The sequence below is a fragment of the Scyliorhinus canicula genome, chromosome 24, assembly GCF_902713615.1.
Source record: "Scyliorhinus canicula chromosome 24, sScyCan1.1, whole genome shotgun sequence".
NCBI classification, from domain to species: domain Eukaryota; kingdom Metazoa; phylum Chordata; class Chondrichthyes; order Carcharhiniformes; family Scyliorhinidae; genus Scyliorhinus; species Scyliorhinus canicula.
In genome coordinates, this window is record NC_052169.1 from 3,753,311 (window position 1) to 3,768,948 (window position 15,638).

At 43.2% G+C, this 15,638-nt stretch overlaps 1 protein-coding gene across 1 annotated transcript in view; it reads left to right on the forward strand.

The window, feature by feature from the left end:
• LOC119956907 (furin-like) overlaps nt 1–15,638 on the forward strand; it is a 127,710-nt gene that overhangs the window by 93,458 nt on the left and 18,614 nt on the right. The window contains exons 9-14 of the mRNA XM_038784466.1: nt 814–914; nt 1,934–2,037; nt 5,995–6,112; nt 10,862–11,041; nt 13,009–13,133; nt 15,447–15,572. Of these exons, the coding sequence (XP_038640394.1) occupies nt 814–914; nt 1,934–2,037; nt 5,995–6,112; nt 10,862–11,041; nt 13,009–13,133; nt 15,447–15,572 (754 nt within the window). The remainder of the gene's footprint in view (nt 1–813; nt 915–1,933; nt 2,038–5,994; nt 6,113–10,861; nt 11,042–13,008; nt 13,134–15,446; nt 15,573–15,638) is intronic.

Consider the following 15,638-nt stretch of genomic DNA (forward strand, 5'->3'; position numbering starts at 1 on the left):
GGCACACTCGTCCTGACCGTTCTTTTTCTGTGCTTTAAATTGATTTGTTCTATGCAATGTACTGTGGCACGAATAGAGTAATCACTAAGTTAGCTTGTATCGGCTGGGGGTAGAAAAAGTAGCAAATACAAATGGATTCAGCTTCATTTGAAGTGGCAGTAATGGACAAGGTTGGACGTAGTAATATTTTGAGCAAAGATTATTTGGGCTTTATCTACTCATTCAAGCTTCTCCGTTAGTTGCAGAATGCTATTAAGGAAACTAAAATCTATGTCCCTTTTCTCGCAGACAAATAGATTCAGTTGATTTTTTTCTTTAAAACCCTGCTGTGACTCTCTACTACCACCAACCCTGCTGGAAATCTGTTCCATAATTCTTTTGTCCTTTCTTGTATACTTAATATAGCTTGTTCCTGCCAAATCAGACTGAATCACAGTGGTGCCTTTCCATTAAAATCTGTACTGGCTGTGCAATGAGAAAACTTTGATCTCTCTCCACCCCAACCTGTGTATACTCCGCATGTGTTGCCTTTGATGTGTGACCAGCCTCTGCATGAAATGCCTTTGTTATTAATTGTCTAGATAGAAGTAAATGTTGGTGGAGGGAAGACTGTATAACACAGCTACTAATGCTGCATCATTCATTTTTGTTCTGATCACAAACACCTGGTCTGAAGTTGAAAATGAGACCCTTTTATTGGAGCTAACAGACATGTGTTTTTATCATACTTTCAGCTCTTAGTGCTAGTTTCTAGTACCTCATTAAGATTTTGCTCAGATATCTCATCACAGTTGTTCCCTTATTCCCCTTTAGGTTACAACTGATCTCAGACAGAAGTGCACAGAATCCCATACTGGAACTTCTGCCTCTGCTCCTCTTGCTGCTGGGATCATTGCTCTTGCACTGGAAGCAAAGTATGCATCTCTGTACCTCGTGCTGTTGGCAGCATAATTGTTTTGTGCCAACTTCCAAATTAAAGTTCAAATAAATTAGATATTTTAATTATGGGTATTTGCTATCAAAATTGCATCAGATATGATTTTGATTGCCAAACTAGGAACTGTATTGGTAATTTTGTTAGCCGACGGCACACCCTGTCCCCCTCTTCTTCTCTCCCTTCTGAGAGGTCTTTGGATTTTGCTGGGTTGGGTATCATTCAATTGGTCATTCTCCATTTAAGTCTGGTCTAATGGTCTTTTCTGACACCAGGACCAAGAAAGTATCGTTCAGGCCAATTGTGTTTGTATCTGACTTGTCAGAGATCACTGGATGCCTTTTATGTATCGGATAATAATCTCATATCATTTGTTAATTTCCCCCTCCCCACACACTAAAGCTCTTCCAAATCAGGCCAATGGTAGCAACCTGGTTATTTCCATGATTAACTTGTCTGCTACCTCTGCAAGCTGAAGATCGAACCTGAAATCGATCTGAATCATTCAGTGCATTTGACTACTGAACTATGAAAAAAACTTCATTAAGTTTATACTTCACATAATTGATGCAAGATTAAGCAGTTGAGCAAAAACGTAGTGTAAGTTTTTTTTCTCTTTTTTAAAAAATTGAGTACCCGATTATTTTTCCCCAATTAAGGGGCAATTTAGCATTGCCAGTCCACCTACCCTGCACATCATTGGGTTGTGCAGGTGAAACCCACACACACACTGGGCAAATGTGCAAACTCCACATGGGCAGTGTCCCTGGATCGAACCTGGGTCCTCGGTGCCATGAGGCAGCAGTGCTAACTTGAAGGTCTTATGTTGGACCCAATTAAATAAAAACAAATGTGTTAATTTTGATGTCTGCTGCAATTTAAATAAATTTTTAATAGTGATACAGAAGCATGGAAAGCTTAATGTTCTGTTGAAAATTGCATGTTGCATCACTGATGATGCTGAAAATATCTTCATTTTTTCCCCTTGTTTCCCTTTAGTAAAAATCTTACCTGGCGGGACATGCAGCACCTTGTGGTACGAACATCTAAACCCTCCCATCTTTCAACTAATGATTGGATTACAAATGGTGTTGGCCGCAAAGGTAGGGATAGCAGCTACTTGATTTGTCTGCTCGCATCTCCTGTTGAGACTCGCCTGGAAATGAAAGAAAAATGAGGGGCAAAAAAAAACATCATTGAAGCTTAACCATACAGTCCCCTAATTTTCTTACCGCCACAGCTAACTGCATCTTGTACAGGTCCCAGAATTTCTGTGACGTTTATTCGACCTGGCAGGTTATTCTATATATTTAATGAGCAACGGAGTTCTTTCTAATGACTGTATGAAATTATTAATCATAGAATTTACAATGCAGAAGGAGGCCATTCGGCCCATCGAGTCTGCACTGGCTCTTAGAAAGAGCACCCTATCCCCATAACCCAGTAACCCCACCCAACACTAAGGGCAATTTTGGACCCCTAAGGGCAATTTATCATGACCAATCCACCTAACCTGCACATCTTTGTACTGTGGGAGGAAACCGGAGCTCCCGGAGGAAACCCATGCACACACAGGGAGGATGTGCAGACTCCGCACAGACAGTGACCCAAGCTGGAATCGAACCTGGGACCCTGGAGCTGTGAAGCAATTGTGCTAACCACAATGCTACCGTGCTGCCCCCCCCTAATTTAGTTTGTTAGTTTGATCACTGGTTCCATTTTCCTGCATTGATTAGCTGCCTTCTCTTGTGTAATCCTTTCTCGAGGCCAAGGCCCTTGCTGAGAAATGCACCTCTTTTTGTCAGCATGTTGATGAAAGCCTTATTGGTTCACTGCATGCTTTGTGCAAGTTCATTGGATGCGAAGTGAACTTGCCTCACCTGATGAACGTTGTGTTTCATTGTATCATATTTATTGTCGGCTTTGAACCTCCTTTCCAGCCTAGTCATTTTAAGATGGTCATTAAACCATCATGGTAGCACAGCTGCTTCACAGCTCCAGGGTCCCAGGTTCGATACCTGGCTTGGGTCACTGCACAGAGTCTGCATGTTCTCTCCGTGTCTGCGTGGATTTCTTCCGGGTGCTCCAGTTTCTTCCCACAGTCTAAAGATTGCAGATTAGGTGGATTGGTCATGCTAAATTGCCCTTGGTGTCCAGAAAGGTTACGGGGCTAGGATGGAGGTATGGGCTTCGGTGGGGTGCTCTTTCCAAGAGCCGGTGCAGACTCAATGGGCTGAATGGCCTCCATCTGCACTGTAAATTCTACGATTCTATTAAAACCTATCCTGTTGACCAGGTTTTCTGTCACGTGTCCTTTGTGGTTTTATATACAATTTTGTTATGTAATTAATCATGGTGTTATTTTAATTCATTCATGGCATGTGGGCTGCCCATTTCTAACTGCCCTTGAACTGAGGCCAATTAAGAGTCAACCACGTGCTGTGGATCTAGAGTCGTCTGTAGGCCAGGCTTCCAGATTTCATCCCCAAAAGCACATTAACGAACTGGATGAGTTTTTTTTTATAAATGTTTTTATTCTCCATTTTCACATTTTCCTTCAATTTACACCCCACCCACAGACAGTAAACGATAACCAATACAAAATCAATCCCCTTAACAATAACAATGATCCCATCCTCCCACCACCCCAAACAACAGCCCACCTGTCAATATATGCATCCAATAAAACAAACCCTCCCACGGTGGAAACAAAAAACAAAGGAGAAAAAGAAAGGAGGAGTCCGGGACCGCCCATGGTCACCATAAAGTCCACTCCACGCTCACGCACACACTCAACGTCGTCCAACCTCTGAAAGAGTGCCGTACATGATACCCAAGAGTTGTAAACCCTCCTCCCCAACTCCTCCCGTCCACTGCCTCTTGTAAAACTCCTTCCCCCAACCTCGGTTCCTTCCCCCCAACTTTCCACCCCGGCTAGACCACTCTGACCCTGTTCTGCCAGGCTCCGATGGCTGCAGCCCCTCCCCCCCACCTCACTCCTGTTCACTGGCCGGCTTAGACCGGCTAGCGTGGAGGCCCCCGCCCGGGTCCCTTTCCCCTTGCCTGACCCTAGGAAAGCCCAAAAATCCCCTTTTAGCACACAAACCCTGCATATTCACCTACACCCCAAAGAGCCCTCACTTCGAGTGAAAGTCCCATCATTTCCCTTGTCCAAATATATACATCGGCTCCTTTAGCCCATACACCCGCATGCAGTGAAACAAAAAAAAAAAAGAAAATAGTCATGAGGTTACATCGGCACATGGCCATTTCTCAATTTCTCAGTTCTGCCACAGTCCTTCTGCCTTCGCAAACTCCCCTGCTGCCTCCGCTGTTCCAAAATAAAAGTCCTTGAGCTTGTAAGTCACCCTCAGCTTCGCTGGATATACAATGCCGCACTGCACCTTGCTAATGTACAGTGCCCTCTTCACCCGGTTGAAAGCAGCCCGCCTCCTCGCCAGCTCCACCGTAAAGTCCTGGTATACACGTATACCAGCTCCAGCCCACTGCACTGCCTGTTTCTGCTTGGCCCAGCACAGGACCTTCTCCTTCACACTGTACCTACGGAAGCAGGGTCACTACCCTTGGCGGCTCACTCGCCTTTGATACAGGCCTCCACGACCGATGAGCCCGATCCAGTTCATATCGGGAGGGATCCTCCCCCTCCCCCAATAATTTCACCAGCATCGCAGCAAAATACTCCGTCGGCCTCGGCCCTTCAACTCCTTCGGGCAGCCCCACAATCCTCAAATTCTGTTGCCTGGATCTGTTTTCCAGGTCTTCCATTTTTCCTCGCAGATCCTTGTTAATCTCCATCACCTTCCGCATCTCCTTCCCCGTCGATGTAAGTTGATCACCATGCTGCAATAATGTCTCCTCCACTTCCCTCAGCGCCTCCCCTTGCTCCCACACCTCTGCCACTGCGCTCGCCACCGCCGTCGTCACCGGGGAAATCGCCTCCTCCACCAGCTCACTCAAAACCTCCCTCATCTCCTTCCTCATTGTCTCCATGTATTTTGTAAACTGCCTTTCGAATTCTGCAGCCATTACCGTGGTTATTTCTTCAGCCGTAAGCAATGCGGCCTCCCCCGGTGCTCCAGCCTCCATTTTCCTTGGTGACCCCACGGTGACCTTTCTACTCCCCGACGAACGTTCAGCTGTTTCGCAGCCGTTATCTTACTGGACCTCGACATATCCCTTCCCTGAGCTTTCTCCTGGCCTTCACCACCTTCGCTGCCCCTAGGACCGGGCATCAATCCCTGACAATGCCATTCCCGAACGGGAGCCCTCCATCGCGCGGCTGCCTCCCGCCCGCTGTCACCGGAAGTCAGCTGTCACTGCTTCTTCAATGGCCTTGGTGAGATCTTTTCACAGTTCCCTCTACTGCTAGAATTCAGCTTTAATAAAGGCCCTCAAGTCAGCTTGAAGCCTTTAAGCTCACCCTTCCCCCGTCTGCATGCTGGAAGAGGCTTTGCTGCAGCTTCAGCCAAATCTTTCACTGTTTCTGCTGGGTCTGGTAACCAAGAAACATACCATTCCTGGGGGAAAAGTACTCTTCCAACATTCACCTACATCTTTTCATCAAAAATCCACCCCGTATTGGTTAAAAAATAGCTATTTTCTGTAACCGTGGGCAGGAGCTGCCTTGTGTGTGACCACTTACTCCATGGTCCACACCGGAAGCCGAACTGGATGAGTTTTTAAACAACAATTGACAATGGCCATCCTTAGACTACTGATTTCACCCCCCTCCCATCTCCTGCATTTTCTTTCTCGCTCGCGTGCTCGCTCCCCTCCCCTTTTCTCTTTGTCCCTACCCCTCCCCAACCACCAATATAGTTTCACTGGTTGGCATTCTTCCATTTGAGATGGTGGGATTTCAGCATCAGAATTTTGGTGATGTCAAACGAGTGAACCTGCAGGTCTCGTGGTTGAAGAAACCAATGTTCCTAATGTTAGAAAATTCCTGTAATAATTTTATTGTCAACTCGAGTGTAAGAAAAAATAGACAGAAATATTGCTGCAACCTCTGTTAAAAGGGCTTTCCTGTTCTCATACAGTCAGTCACTCGTATGGTTATGGCCTACTGGATGCTGGAGCTATGGTTGCATTAGCTAAGAATTGGACAAGTGTTGGAAACCAACGGAAATGTGTTATTGTTATCACCTCTGAACCAAAGTAAGTGGAGCTTCTCCTATAATTTGATATTGGTTTTTTGTGTGTGGATTGCAGTGTGCCTGAAGAGGGGTGTTTGAGTAAATTTCTGCTATGGTTATGTGTTCAAGATGAACTCTTGCCCCCCCCCCTTATTTATTTTACATCAATTTTTGAACTCCCCCCATCCTGAGGGTATGAATTTCTGCTCACAGTACAGTTCCTCTATTGCTGATTGTTCTCCCAGTACTTCCATTGAGTGGTCACTCGTCTGTGAAACCTGACAGTAAGTATTAACACTTCTTGGAAGATTCCTGGTCTGTGACCAATCCTATTTGGTGTCTGCATGCACCCTGTTTCCAACTGGATCACAGGATAGTAATCAGGCACAAGATCTCTGATTCTGGATCCCCCACCCCCAAACAAAATTTGTGGGGATACAATCAATTCTTGTGCCTGAAATACAGACCTAGATGAGTTAAATTACAAGTTTAGATTAAGATCAGTTTGGTGTGCAAGAATCAGCTACTCACTATCTTAACCAACCAATCAAAAGAGCCATGAGGAAAAAGCTTTTTAAAGCTGCTTTATCCCTGTGATTTAAGAATGGGTAGGCAGTCACTTCACAATCTCCAAGAAGCATTGTTGGTAAAGACGCTGGTTTGCTTGCAAATGAGCCAGTTTTTGATCCCTAATCAGCATTAGCCAATATTATCTGGAGTGACTTATTTTACCCTGGTGCCTGTGGACACAAAACAGTAGAACATTTCCCATTCCAGTCCTGTTTTCTGCCAAGTGTTGACATGACACTGCTAGAATGATCCCCCTCCCCACCATGTTAAGCCACTCACTCGTCGCTTATTAGCCTCTTGTCATGTAAGCATGGATATTTGGTCAGTAAGCTGAAAAGCTGGTCAGTGAGTTAGTTTCTAGCTTTATCAGATTCCGTTCCTGTATAGCTGCTCCTTTAGTCTTCACCAAAGAATTATGCCTTTAATACTCTCAAGCGACGGCATGTGGCGCAGTGGTTAGCACTGGGACTGCGCTGCCGAGGGCCCGGGTTCAAATCCCGGCCCTGGGTCACTGTCCGTGTGGAGTTTGCACATTCTCCCCATGTCTGCGTGGGTTTCACCCCCACAACCCAAAGACGCGCAGATTAGGTGGATTGGCCATGCTAAATTGCCCCTTAATTGGGAAAAAAAATAATTGGGTACTTTTTTTTTAAACCCTTATTTCCCTCATTCCCACCTCTGCCCTGACCCCTTTAATTAAAAGTCATCAATTTATAGCTGTTCACAAGTTATTGTCCACAGCTTTTAATGTTCCAATGAATCTGACCCAACTGACCCCTCTGTAGGTTCATGGTCAATTCTTGGCTGATAAGTGCAAGAGGTGTTGGCACACAAAACAAGTTCTTGAGGCGGCCATGGCTCCAACATACCAACACCATTATAAGCTCGGCTTGACACCGCACTGGAGTCCTACGCTATGCAATAAGCTGGGGCATGGTCATACTTCCCTCACCGCTGCTCTGAGGTTACATTGTGAGCTTATTTGGGTTGTGCTGCCTTTTTGTTTTTGCATCCTCACAGAAATGGCTGAGGCTTTGATGCACAGTAAATGTGAATGTTTATCCAAGTGCTATTCGAGATTTTAAAAAGCTATTTGACTGTATAGTTTATTCATGGAAGCTAAAAGAAGTTGAGCGTTGGTATCTGGTGAAAGTTTGCTCCTGGGCATCTCGTTTAGGTTTCATGTGTCTGGCCAGCTGTGCTTATTGTGCATAATCAGGTCAAGGCATGAATAGTCTTTTGTGACGAGTGTCTGACTGAAGATTAATTACTACAGAAGTGTAGTAGCAGGATTTAAAGACTAGCGTGTGTATGAACATAGTGTCCACCTATATGTGACTTGGCTGATGCACCTGTTTCTAATGAAGGGACAGTTGTTTATTACCTGTGCAAATAATAAGATCTTTGTATTGATCAGCCACAATTATTGTTTGTACTTTTGCCAAATTACCTTTACTGCAAGATATTATAAAAAGGAAAAATTGAAGCACTAACTTTAATAGCCAATTTATTATTTTTCCATTAAAGAAACACTTCAGTGTTACTATTTTGCTACTTTACACTGCTCATTTTAAATTACTCAGGCTATAGTATTTGAATATAATCCTTGCTTCTATTGCATTAGTATGAAAGGGGAAAATATTAACTTTTTAATAATCACTCAACCATGAAACCCGAGATCCCAGATTTGATACTCAGTCTGATCTTAGGGCAGGCAGCCGTAATGTGTGAAAAACATCACAACTTTGGCTGGATAATTGGCTAGGATTTGTGCTGTTGGTTATTTAGTGTTACCCCTACAGAGTGGATTCAGTAATAGTGTTGACACGTTTACATGGGCAGTTTCCCTTGTGAACATAAAAATTTATAATGTAAGTAGGGCAGAATGTACAATGGGGCCAAAATTATCTCTTGTGCAACCCAGTACAATTATTTCTCTGGACTTTTACCCCATTTCACTGAAGCCTGCATCTTTGCCTTGACTTCACATGTGCAGCACCATGAGAGGTTAACTCTAAACCCAATTCTTGTGCGATAGCATAAACCCAACCTTATTGTTGAAAATTCCGTGTCTGCTAATTAACATTTGTTAAAATAGGAAAGTAACTCATAAGATTTTTTTGTATAGTGATATCTGTACAATCCCTAGATAGAGGTGTGGGGGGGTGTATGTGGTGTGTGTGGCATGTTAGATGCAGCCGTTCTGTGACATTTTGAAAGAGTTGCATACTTTTGCTCCCATTGGATTCTGCCACAAATGTTTTGGCATCTCTGATAATTAATAATCTAATCCCGATCGTTTTCATTAAAAATGCACAAATTCAATTTGCAGTGTATGAAGATGAGATCCTGTTAGTATCTTGGCAGGTGAAACAGTAAATTACATTAATTACAGCAGAAATGGCACATCAATACCATAGGAATGTCCTCATGAGAATTCAAAGTAATGGGAATTTGATGACTTGAGTTTGTAGCATGGCTCTAAAGCTAGGAAATTTTTAAATAGACTTAACTCACCTGTCCTTATCAACGTGTTTTGATTTTGTATTGACTCGAGCTATGCACCATAACTCAAGTGAAGTTTGAACCATATTTTGAAATGCTGGAATGATGGGGCCGGATGTTGTCTTCAGCTTCACATCTGGTACAGCTTCAACTTTTTTGTCAACATTGGGCAGCACGGTGGCACAGTGGTTAGCACTGCTGCCTCACGGCACCAATGTCCCATGTTCGATCCTGGCTCTGGGTCACTGTCCGTGTGGGGTTTGCACATTCTCCCTGTGATTGCGTGGGTTTCACCCCCACAACCCAAAATATGCAGGGTAGGTGGATTGGCCATGCTAAATTTCCCCTTAATTGGAAAAAATGAATTGGGTACGCTAAATTTATATTTAAAACAACTTTTGTCAACATTGTGTGTAAAAAAAAAAAAAAAAAAAAAAAATTTTTTTAATTGTTTATTGTCATAAGTAGGCTTCAAATGAAGTTACCATGAAAAGCCCCTAGTCGCCACATTCCGGCGCCTGTTCGGGAAGGCTGGTACGGGAATTGTTGTGAAATAGCATATTGTCCTCCTGGTTTCTGCAATCCAGTTGGGGTTTGAGCAGAAGTGATGATATATAGCATTCTTTCAGCAATGAATTTGGGGAATTTAGATAATTTTGTTACATGCACATGAAAATGAAATGAAAATCGCTTATTGTCACGAGTAGGCTTCAATGAAGTTGCTGTGACAATCCCCTAGTCACCACATTCCGGCGCCTGTCCGGGGAGGCTGGTACGGGAACATATGTTGTATATTTTATCAAACAATTTTCTTCGAACGTCTGATCATTGGAGATTCTGATCACTGGAGATTTTGACTTGCTGTAATATTTCTTCCTCGTGGTGAAGACTATATCGCCAAATGCTTCTGGTGTGCAGAATTCTTAACCACCAAACCTGGTGCTTGGGCACTCATTACTGAAGTCTGTCAGCATTGATCTACCCTATCTTTTTTTAATGTTTCTACATTTGCTGTTCTATCCTTCCACCCATCTGCCCAATGAATAATTTTTGTATGCAAATTGGTGACTGACTCTTTCCTCCAAGGCTTGACGTATAAAAATGCAGCATTCAAGCCCATGTTAATGTAAAGTACGAGTGAAGAAAGGATTGTACTATCCAAACACATTTCGATGTTCTGCAGTATTACATATGAGTTTCCTTTAAGCCAATTTAAACATGGCAAAGGAATGCATGTCAAACACTGCAAGAATCATTCATTTGACTAGGGTAGGGGGATGTTGTTCTCCCAAACAGTCTTGGGGATCGTTTTAATGGTCATCTGAACCACTAGAGCAGATAAGTGGAATCTTTATGTCTATATAAGCTCATTGTAAGGTTTAGCATCTCTGCTAACACAGCATTCTTCCAATACAACACTAGTTTGTCAGTCTAGATTGTGTCCAAGCATAGGAGTGGGCCTTGAAACCAGAATGGTTTGAGCTTAAGGCAAGGGTTCTACCAACTAGGCCAAGCTAACGAGTGCAGGATTCAATCTGGAGTTTACACTGCAACAAATCACCCTGGGCCCAAATGACTGATGTTTGGTAATGTTCTGCATACTAATAGATTACTTCAATGGATATTCTGATGCTGCCTTTACATAATTCAGAACTCATGAATTTCTACAGTTCTGATGGTCAACTTGTCTTTTTAGGGATATTGGAAACCGATTGGAGATTCGGAAAAGGATTGATGCATGCCATGGAGGTTCAAATTTTATACACTCTTTGGAGCATGTGCAGGCAAGAATCACACTATCATATAACCGGCGTGGAGACTTGGCTATATACCTCAACAGTCCCATGGGAACTAGGTCAACTCTATTGGCACAGAGGTATGATTTTGCTATTCACTGTCAATCTGTAATTCAAGATGAGTGCATGAAATTTATGAATAATGAATGTCCTGCAGATTATGGAAATCAGTAGTGGGAGGTGGCACATTGGTGCAGTGGTTAGCACTGCTGCTTCACGGCGCCGAGGTTCCGGGTTTGATCCCGGCCCCAGGTCACTGTCCGTGTGGAGTTTGCACATTTCCCCTGTGACTGCATGGGTCTCACCCCCACAACCCAAAGATGTGTAGGGTAATTTCCCCTTAATTGGAGGAAAAATAGAATTGGACATTTTAAATTTAATTGAAAAATAAAAAAGATTATGGACATCAGCTTTCAATTCTGTATTATGTAGATTTTGTTTGTCACACTGTTTTGGCACCATTTTGTTCATTTGTAATTGGCAGAGAGGAGTTTAAAGTTCAAATGTTGTATGTAGCACCGCAATGTGGGGTGGCTGGATGACCCATTTGTCTCCTTTCCCATTCCCAAATATCATTAATGAAAGCTCTTGGAAGATAATGCAGCAAGAAAGGATGTATTTGCTGAGTTTGAACCATTTGAAATTTAGCCCCCAATCACTGGCTCACTGCTGGCGGCCAACTCATCTATTTCTGGGGAGTTGGTGGTGTAGTGGTATTGCCGCTAGACAATCCAGGGATCAGGGCAGATGGTGAAACTTGAATTCAATTAAAAGCCTCATGATGACGACATGAAACCATTGTTGATTGTTGTAAAAGCTCAACTAGTTTGCCCATGTCCTTTAGGGAGAGAAATCTTCCATCCTTGCCTCATCTGGTCTACCTGTAATTTCAGATCCACAGTAATAAATGCTGGCCCAGCCAGCGATGCCCACATCCATGAATGAATATATTTATTAAAATCTATAGTTGCAAACCAGTCACCTGCAGCAGGCTCCAGGCTAATCATCAGAGCCTTGAGAGCTCAAACAAAACTCTCGTTTGTGGCACTCCCACTGCCTTGAATCAATTTCTGTAGCCACTTGAAATGAAAATTGCTTATTGTCACAAGTAGGCTTCAAATGAAGTTACTGTGAAAAGCCCCCAGTCGCCACATTCCGGCGCCTGTTCGGGGAGGCTGGTACGGGAATTGAACCGTGCTGCTGGCCTGCCTTGGTCTGCTTTCAAAGCCAGTGATTTTAGTCCTGTGCTAAACCAGCCCCATTATCACTTTAAACCACTTTAAAGCTCACTCACCGTTTTACTGATTTTTTTGAGTATTGTCACGAGACAAAGTATACAAGCATTACTTAATTTCCACAAATAATCAAAGGAATGCCTTTATTTAGGTGCTGTAAAAAAACAGTGAAATTGGGCTGAGTCATCTTATTTAGAGGAGGTTGACCTTTAGGGCAGACAGTTGAAGAAGGTAAATCTGAAATGCCAGATCCTTGTGATGAAGGAGATTTTTGGCCTACATTCCATTTTGTCAGAGTAAATAGAACATGTTAGTGGATCTGCTGGGGCATCGGAGAGTCTGTATTCCGAGCAATGATTTGCACAGGGTATGAACTTTAATCTTGTTAATGTGGAGCTCCTGCTTTAAATGCTGTGGCATTCAACCTCTGAAAAGAGGGACTGTGAATTAGTGCTTTAGTCCTGCTCCCTAGGGTTCCAAAGATTTCCAAAAGCGTTACCTTGTGATGATATTGGAAGTGAGATTTCAGGAGTTTGTAATTAAAACCCTGTCCATCACTCAACAAATAGAGCATTCACATTGACTTTACCCATTTAGATGTAGAATATTGATTTTGCATGATTAATGGTGGGGATTAATTGGGAGAGGATAATAAACATTGCTTTGTACACTTCCTTAAATGTAGTGTTGAGTATGCAGTTGCTTAAACCCTTGTATTTTGAGATGAAAGAAAATGGTGCCAATTTTTCTTAGAATTTTGATGGAAGAACCATTGGGCTTTGTACTATCAATTGTGTTTTTAACTGCTGCAGACAGAACGACTACTCATCTGAGGGATTTACTGACTGGGCATTCATGACTACACATTCATGGGATGAAAACGCCTCTGGAGAATGGGTTCTGGAATTGGAGAATACATCTGGTGCAAATAATTATGGTTTGTGTTTGCAAAATTGGCATTAAGTAGTTGGCCTAAAACCCCTTTCCCCAATAGTCATGTGTGAATCGTAGAAATTACATTACTGGAGCTATTTACCCTTGTATCTTTGCTCTTTCCCCAATGTTTTAATATTTTCTGATATGTATTTGCTTTTAGATATTATTGTTTCTGCCTCGTGTATTTCATGACCCAATGATGCACCATGTGAAACTACTTCTTCGATTCCTTCCATTATTCACTGAGTCTGTAACCCCATGATACTGATACACTAACCAGCTGAAACATCCTTTTTTCAAGACTTAACGAGCAAAATTCTGCAGATGCTGAAAATACACAACACCAGAAATAGGAGAGTACACCATACACCCCCCTTGAGCTGCTCTATCATCGAATATGACCATGCCTGATCTTGGGCATCAACACCATTTCCCTGCCCACCACCCTTGATCACCTGTAACCCAAAAATCTATCTATCCTAGCTTTAAATGTATTCAGTGATGCAACATCCACAGTCCTAAAGATTCACAGGCCTTTAAATGTCCTTCATCATAGCCATAAACGATCAGCCCCCTAACCTGAGATTTTGCATTTTAGATCCCCAAGACCTAGGATAAAGGAGGAGAATTAGGCCATTCGGCCCATCCAGTTTGCTCTGCCATTCAATCATCGCTGTTATGTTTCTCATCCCCATTCTCCTACCACCCTCTCTCTCTTTTACCCCCCCCCCTCCCCAAACAAAATAACCCCATATCCTCATATTAGTCCTAAACCTATCTATCTCTGACTTAAAAACAGTGCTTTGGCCTCCACAGCCTTCTGCGACAATGAGTTAAACAGATTCACCACCAGGGCAGCATGGTAGCACAGGTGGATAGCACTGTGGCTTCACAGCACCAGGGTCCAGGTTCGATACCCCACTGGGTCACTGTCTGTGGGGAGTCTGCACGTTCTCCCCGTGTCTGCGTGGGTTTCCGCCAGGTGCTCAAGTTTCCTCCCACAGTCCAAAGATGTGTAGGTTAGGTGGATTGGCCATGATAAATTGCCCTTAGTGACCAAACAGGTTAGGAGGGGTTAGTAGGTTATGGGGATAGGGTGGAAGTGAGGGCTTAAGTGGGTCGGTACAGACTCGATGGAACGAATAGCCTCCTGCACTGTATGTTCTATGTTCTACCACCCTCCGGCTGAAGAAATTCCTCCTCATCTGGTTTTTTGTGCCCTCTGGTTCTAGTTTCTCCTACCAGTGGAAACATCCTCTCCACATTCACACTATCCAGCTTTCTCCATATTCTGCAAGTTACTACCTCCTTTTTTCCTAGCCCCCCACCCCCATCCTTCTAAACTCCATTGAGTACAGACCCAGAGTCCTCAACCGTTCCTCACATGACAAGTCCTTCATTCCAGGGATCATTCTTGTAAACCTCCTCCGAACCCTCTCCAAGGCCAACACATCCTTCCTTAGATGCAGGGACCAAAACTGCTCACAATATTCCAAATGGGGTCTAACCAGAGCTTTATACAGCCTCAACAGTACATCCTTATATTCTAGCCCTCTCGACATGAATGCTAGCATTGCATTTGCCTTCCTAACTGCCAACTGGACCTGCATGTTAACCGTAAGAGAATCCTGAACGAGGACTCCGCAATCAAGCTCCTTCAGAATCTTGTAGGTCTCAGTGAGATTGCCCCTCATCCTACCAAACTCAATTTACTCAGCCTCTCAACATAGGACAAACTCCCTTCAGTGTATTGCATCCAATGCAAATATATATTTTAAATATGGAGACCAAAACTCCACACACCACTCCAGCTGTGGTCTCTCCAAAACGCTGTGCTACTCTTATCAAGACCTCTTTATTTTTATTTTTTTTAATTTTTATTTTTTGCAGACCTCTTTATTCTTGTATTCAATTGCTTTCCAAGTCTGGGAGAATGTAGGAGATACTCTAGGTCTAGGAGCATATATGGAGAGTTAATGTTTCCGATGCTGCCAAACCTGCTGAGTATTTGCAGTACTTTCTGTTTTAATATCAAAATCTTTTCAATGTTTATGCTCTATGTTCTCCATTTTCAAAAGTAGTTTGATCTGGACGAGAAAAGGCAGCTTAGTTAGTGAGCACCTTTATGGAAATTGTATTTAAGGGCCACGCGCCAAATGGTGTCTCCATCCCCCACTTTCTGCCTCTCGGGTAACCCAAAACGGATTGAAAGTATCTTTGTCCTTTTGCATCTCGCTTCTCGCTGCTGCTGTTAACATGTCTGCTTCTACAACGTGTAGCAGATTTTTTTTTAACGCAGAAACTATCTATTCAGGTACACTGAGACAATTTACACTGGTTCTGTATGGGACGGCACCAACTAACTACAACCAGCAGAAATCTACCAACATCTCACTACCTGCCAATTGTAAGACTCTGAACTTTCAGCAAATGTGTGTGGGTGAGTAAACCAAAAAAAAGGATTTTAATTTAATGCGAGGAACAGCGATTTCTTTCTCTCAGGTGC